The sequence below is a fragment of the Tupaia chinensis genome, unplaced genomic scaffold, assembly GCF_000334495.1.
Source record: "Tupaia chinensis unplaced genomic scaffold, TupChi_1.0 Scaffold000289_1, whole genome shotgun sequence".
In the NCBI taxonomy this organism is placed as follows: domain Eukaryota; kingdom Metazoa; phylum Chordata; class Mammalia; order Scandentia; family Tupaiidae; genus Tupaia; species Tupaia belangeri.
In genome coordinates, this window is record NW_006159774.1 from 1836413 (window position 1) to 1843467 (window position 7055).

The window sequence follows — 7055 nt, forward strand, 5'->3', positions numbered from 1 at the left end:
TACTCAGTAGGCACTTCCATACTAATTGAAGAATGGTCACTTCAGTTGTACCATAACTGTCCTTGCATAAGGTTTATATTCAGGTTAAAAATGGTTTAGTTTGTTGGAACAAATTTTTGAAATTTGAAGAGCCAGTAGCTGAAATCTCTTGAAAAAAAGCTAATAGGTGAAGGAGTACCTTTTAGTTGAAATCTTTTTTGTTTGTTTGTTTGTTTTTGACATCGGGCATGTGTGCTTGCTGGAGGGAGAGAGGGGAAAAGTGAAAAGTCACCCCCCGGGAAGAATGACTATGCTGCATTCCCTTCTTCTTCATTCTCTTCTTGGGATTTTGAGCACACATGCACATACACCGCGCATGTTTATCAAGCTGCTGGGTCTGGAACTTGAACTTGAACTGCAGGATTGGCCAGTGGGGTCCAGTGCCTTAAACTCCATGCCACTAGGTCTTAACAATCCCCCCGCCCCCTTTTTTTTTCTTTTAAGAGAGATTTTTCCTATAGGGCATGTGTGCTTGTCAGAAAGACAGAGACAGAAAGTGAGAAATCATCTCCTGGGGGATGGCCACTCCGCAGTCCCTTCTCCATGTTTCTCGCAGGATTTTGGGCACACATACAAATGCTCCTGGATTAAGTTTCAACCCTCCAGGTCTGAGAATCAGACCGCAGTAGGCATGTGGGAGTCTAGTGACATAACCATTAAGCCATCTGTTGGTCTCTGTCTAGAAGGGAAAACAGGGAGGGATATTTACTAAAATTTTTTAAAAAATACACACACACATACACAGAAATATATAAGAAATTATTTAACAAAATGTGTATACATACACATATATGTGTGTATATGTGTGTATGTATGTGTATATATACAAAATACGTATACATATATGTGTATATATGTATACATACATATATGTATACATACATATATATACACACACACACCATACCAAAAAAACCCCCTAACATACACACATACCCACATAGCCACTCCTACACATACATTTTATCCATACCATTTCCTCCCACTCCCAAAGAAAGACCAAAGCTCTTTGCTATTTCCTAAGGCTACATATTTAAATCGTTGTAACTGCAGAGCTGCCTTTAACTTTGGCTTTTACTTCACTTGGATAAATGATTCCAAATGGAATATTTTGCCTTGGGTTTGAACTCATTGCATATGTATCCTCCTTCCCCCTTTCAAACTGCCCCCATGGTTGCACAAAGATATTTGTTAACAGTTGCTGCATGCTTAGTCCTGTCTAGGATAGTGTGGAGTTGGATAGGATTTGTCCAGAAGTCTGTTTGGGTTTTCTACCTGGGTTCTAATACCCTTCTACCATTGACTTATTCAGTGACCTTTGGCAAGTCCCTTTGTCTTATTTAGCTTTAGTTCCCTCATCTGCAGCCTAAAGGAATTGAACTAATTATTTTTAAACTTCTTGAGGGTTCCAGAACCTTTTGAAAATCTAATAAAAAGCCATGAACCTTCTTCCCCAGAGAATATCCACGTTTACAGCATTCATACTTAATTTCATGCCATTTACAGATCCCCTGGAGATTTGTCTGTGGACTCTTAGTAATTACTCAGATAAATCATAATCTTTGATGTAGATCAGGTGTCAGCAAATTAGTGGCATCAGTTTCTGACCTGTTTTTTAATGACTTATGAATATAAGAATGGCTTTTACATTTTTAAAAGGATGTAAAAACAAAATAAAAAGTAAAGAATAATATGAAACAGACCATTTGTGGCTCGCAGACCTGAAAATATTTGCCAGCCTCTGGCCTAGGTGACTGTGACTGCCAACATCCTTCTTAGCCTAGTTATGTTTACAGTTCTTTTTTTTTTTTTTCTTTTTTTTGGGAGAGGTTTTTGCTATAGGGCGCATGCGCTCACCAGACAGAGAGACAGAGAGAGAGAAAGCGAGAAATCACCCCCCAGGGGGGATGGCCACGCCACAATCCTTTCTCCTCCATTCTCCTCTCGAGATCTTGGGCACACATGCACACGCGCCCGGCATGAGTTTAAGCCACCGGGTTCAGGACGCGAACCACAGTCGACTACATGGGAGTTCAGCGACACAGCCATTATGCTAACTGCTGGTCCCTGTTTACAGTTCTTCAGCTCTCCCTGGTGGATAATTGCTAGTACTTAGTTTTCTTTTTAGGTCCAGATATTTTTTTTCTATTAAGATTTCTGGATTTCAGAATGTGCATGGTTGGTTTAAATGGTTGCTTTTGTTTTAAGATGTTTTTCTTTTGATCACAAATTAGGTAATAATTCTCATAGGAAATAAAGCAGATTTGGAGGCACAGAGAGATGTTACATATGAAGAAGCCAAACAGTTTGCTGAAGAAAACGGTGGGTTTCTTTAAGATTTAATGGTTACACTTGGGAGAATTTCTAAGGAAAGGTGGGATTTTGGTATTGTAGATTATTTGACAATTAAATGATGCAAACTGCTCAGAAATCTGGAGAATGAAGAAATAACAGTGTGTTTCTATGAGATTCGTGTTGGGAGTAGTATAATTATCTAATGACAAATCTCAAACTCATACTCTTTAAAAATACCATGGTAGAACAAAAAAGCATGAGAAACTTTTATTCAGATGTTACTGAAGAGAATGCTCTTGTGAATTAGTTTGAAATGTCTTAATTATAGTACGACTTTCATTTTTTAGGCTTATTGTTCCTTGAAGCAAGTGCAAAAACGTAAGTATGGCTAAAATGTAGATCATGTTTCAGTTGAAAAATATTCAAATTTCTCAAAATAGAATTACATATATGAAAAGTATATGATGCCTATATACCTATTTCATATATATGTATAATGGGTCAGAAAAGTCATGACACATTTTTGCATAGAAAAACATAAAAATACATTATGACTTTTCCAACAACCCAGAATATACACATATAATGTAAAACGTTAATTCTTATTGCAGGGAGAACAGTAAGCAAACATCCTTTTCTGTTTTGTATTGTTAAAATAAGATTGTTTCTTTACTTAACGTGTTATCCCTTGACCATGCCCATTGGTGTAATCCAGGTTAATAAATGAAACTGTGTTTACATTTCAGAAGTGTTTGACTTTCACAACTGGGGTTGCATTTGGCATCTCAGACCTATACTTCACCAACTTGATCATATACCACTTCTGATCACATTAAAACATGGTGTAAAGAGATAGTGTCTAATCAGAAGCATAATAATCATTTTCGAATTGTTTTTCCATATCTATTTTGTACACTGGTACTCGCACCACAGTTCATTTATTAGGCCAGAAATTCTTGTTGATGGTGAGAAGAGGCTAACTCATTTTTGTTCAGTCTTGTCTCTTCTAGTCTCAGGAGAGTTGAAGTGTGAACATGGCTAAGCATGGCTATGTAAGGTCAGCTTCACACCATAAAAATAGCACATTTTCTGTTTTGCTGATCAGACCATATAAATCCTAGAATTCTGTTCAGCTTGATTGGAGGGATTTCATTCCTTTTTGGAGTACCCACTGTATCACAGAAATGGCTTATCTCAACTCTTATGCTGTATATTAACATACAACATTCTTAGTGATTATCCGAATAGGGTTTGTAGAAATGGCTCTTAGTGCCATGTTTCTGTGCTTTCCACACACACACACACACACACAAACATTTTCCAGTGTTATTCTCTTAGCTCGGTCTTTTAAAAATATTTTATTAGATGATCATGACTAAGTTGAAGATATCATTGACTAAAAGGTTAGCAAAAGGTCTAGTGTATAATGTCTCATCATTTGCAGAAAGCTATGGTTCGCAAATAAAGTTATCCATTGCCCTTTAGGGGAGAGAACGTAGAAGATGCTTTCCTGGAAGCTGCCAAGAAAATCTATCAGAATATTCAGGACGGAAGCCTGGATCTGAATGCTGCTGAGTCTGGTGTACAACACAAACCCTCAGCCCCGCAGGGAGGCCGGCTAACCAGTGAACCCCAACCCCAGAGAGAAGGCTGTGGCTGCTAGTGACCTCTTTGCGTGGCCCTTCATTTGACCTTTCACCTCTGTCTGTTGGAGGCAGTACTTTTTACTGCCTTGTTGTCTTCTGTACATCTTACTGGGTTTAATTAAAAAAAAAAAACATAAAAAACAAAACTCTGTTGTAAAAAACAGTTTAACACAATACTAAACTGCTAAACAACTAGATGTAATCAGGTTATCAAAGGCAAGTAGAGTAACAAATCTCTCCTGCATGGTAAATCTAGACTTTTTTTCCCCCCTTGATTGTCCTTGTGATAGGTATGTCACCAATATATGATTTAAACTGAGCACTGATGCTGGACTCCATGATTTCTATCCTCCCTTCTCGGCAAGGCTTTGTCTCACTGTACGGTTTAATTTGGTGATATCTTAAGCCTTTCTCCCCATCTTTAACTGTTCAAGTATGTCTGTTGTAACCAATAAGTTTATTGCTGTGAAATGACTTCTGATGGTAGACAAGGGGTTCTATAACTGCTTTTCATTTTTTGTTGTTGTTGGATAAGTTCCCTGTTGTGTGGGTGGCAACTTTCTTGATGAGGTTCGCGTCTGTCTTAGCCTTGCACAGGGAAAATATCCTTTTCTCTTTTCTCTTGTGCTTAATAGCTTTATTTTATTTTTTTTTATATACCATTTTATCCTTTTCTCTTTAACAGAAAGTAAATATGTATAAAATTTGAAGGAACCGAACTAACAATACATCCTGTGTATATTATTTTAATGAAGAAAATAAATTGATTACTGGCATTGGAACAGTATAAAATACCAGTTTGTACAGTATGACCTATATGTGACCATGTTACTCCCTTCCATTTCACACAAGAAAATAGACACAACTGCAGTTCACAGTTAATACCGGCTCCACCCCTGGTGCTGGCAGTGTTTGGGGACATTGTGCGGGAAAGAGCTCCTAGCAGCAGAGGATGAACACTAGCAGATTCTGTTCCATCTTGGCACTGTGGCTTACCTGCTGATTTTCTTAACTGTTCTTGTGCAATCAACAATGTGCTAACCTGCTTTTCTCTTTTTGTAAACGTTTTGCATTACAGGCTGCATTCTTGCCTTACTGTATAGAAAAAGAAAAAAGGCTGGGTTTATTATTGCACATTTTAAGCTTTTATACCTTTATCTTCTTGCAATGGTCAGATTCTGAACCAAACAGCCAGAACCGCAGGTCTGCTGTTAAGGGATTTTAAATTGTGCATTTTTAACACTACAGTGAAATAATTTATCATTTGTGTTTATAGTATGAGGGGCTATTTTATGTCATGTTGGCATATGCTGTTTTGTAAAAGGGAAAGTTGTTTCTATTGGTATTTCAGTGTGTGTGTGCTGACACAAAGTAAGTTACTACTTTGCACTAGGTGGTTTGGCCACTGAAAAAATACTGTATCGCAAGAAAGTCTCCTTTATACAACAAACATGTTTTACTAAGTTCTTCACTTCTGTTGATTGATTTCTAATTGAGTTTATAGTTCAGTGGCTGGGAATGGAGAAATAATTTGAAGTAGGATAGGTAAACTTGAGCACATTATGTAAAATGCACTCGCTCAACTGCTGTGTTTAAAATACACATTTGAAATCCCTCTTTACAGACACTAACGTGAAAGTACATCTTTCTGGGTTGTAAACGTGGTAGTACCGGAGTATTGTATAGTCATTGTTAAATAAAAGCCAAAACTGGAATGTGCAGAAAATAGGATTTGGTTAATTTGTGGACTCATCTTTATTTTCGTCTTTGTTTAACTTTTTAAATAAGATTTCCTGGAGTCGATTGGTATATTCTGTTAAAGACTTACAGTGATCCATTTTGCTTACACTGTTGCATCACAAGGGATCTGCCCAGGGACCATGACCTGCTGGTGTGTGTATGTACTTACAAAACAAAACAAACCACCCATCAGGATATAAGGTAGCAATCACAAACTAGAGACTGCGGCTTGTTTTAGGTGCAATACCCTGATTCCCAAAGTTAGTTACAGTGGGTCTTAATTGTTTTTGTGACAGATGGATTTATTCAGACTGCTGTACTCTTCATTTGATGTAACAAAATGCTATTAATCTAAATATTTGTAAATAAAGTACCTGTATCTAGATTAAATTAAAATCAGTTGCATTATTTTCTGGGCTGTGATAGGATTTATTTTCTTGAGGTGAACAATCACTTAGTCACTCTATTGCCGAACTTATTTGTTGTATAGCAGGAGGTCTGCACACATAGCATATAAAAAGTCACTAAGAACTGCATTATAATTTTATCATTGTGCTTGCATCATCGCTTAACAGTGTGCTTTCAGCCGGCCCTTTTCACCGAGAGATCAACATATTGGTGGCTGATAGTTCTCTCCCTTGACTTGGGGCCAGATTCTATTATTTGCGTGTGTAATCCCCTATAAGTAAATTTGGGTGCTCAAAAAATATAGGAGCAACTGTCATACTGTACCATCTGTATGTCAGACACTGGGCAGTACACTTTTGAGAGAATGTGAAATTCTTTCCATTTTTAATCCACAAGTGTTTACAGCTTGTGCAGGTTACCTGTGCTTCTCTGGGTTACTGGCTGCCCTCACACCTAAGAGGAGGTCCTCCAATGAGTATATTGGTGCTCAGTGCTACTTATGCTTTAGATATTCCAGTACAATGTTGAAGAATTTTTCATGGATAATAAAGTATTTGATGTAGTAACTTTGATTTTTCTTTGTGGGTTCGGTGGTGGTGTGTATATAATACTAGAGATGTTGTTAAATTATTTTTGATAACTTCTGTCTTTTTAAATGATTTTTCTTTTTTAATGTCAGTTCATTCCTTTTAAGCAAAAGACCAAATCGTTACCCTTCAGTCCTGTTCATTGTGAGCAAACAGAAAAGGTTTATGTGATAGTTTAGAAGGTATTTTACCCTCTGGGCCAGCAGATGGCATGGATGTTAAGGCACTGGATCCCACATAGCTTGTTTCACATTTGAGTCCTGGAATCAGTGGCTTGAGAATCACACTGGCCAGGACCAGCAGTTAGCATAATGGCTATGTCGCTGGACTCCCACGTAGT

General features: G+C 37.5%; 1 protein-coding gene across 1 annotated transcript in view; it reads left to right on the plus strand.

Moving 5' to 3' along the window:
* The window catches only part of RAB14 (RAB14, member RAS oncogene family), a 22775-nt gene extending 17019 nt beyond the window's left edge, over nucleotides 1-5756 (plus strand). The window contains exons 5-7 of the mRNA XM_027772640.1: nucleotides 2274-2361; nucleotides 2682-2712; nucleotides 3820-5756. Coding sequence (XP_027628441.1) covers nucleotides 2274-2361; nucleotides 2682-2712; nucleotides 3820-3997 — 297 coding nt within the window. The 3' untranslated portion in view covers nucleotides 3998-5756. The remainder of the gene's footprint in view (nucleotides 1-2273; nucleotides 2362-2681; nucleotides 2713-3819) is intronic.
* The last annotated feature ends 1299 nt before the right edge of the window (nucleotides 5757-7055 follow it).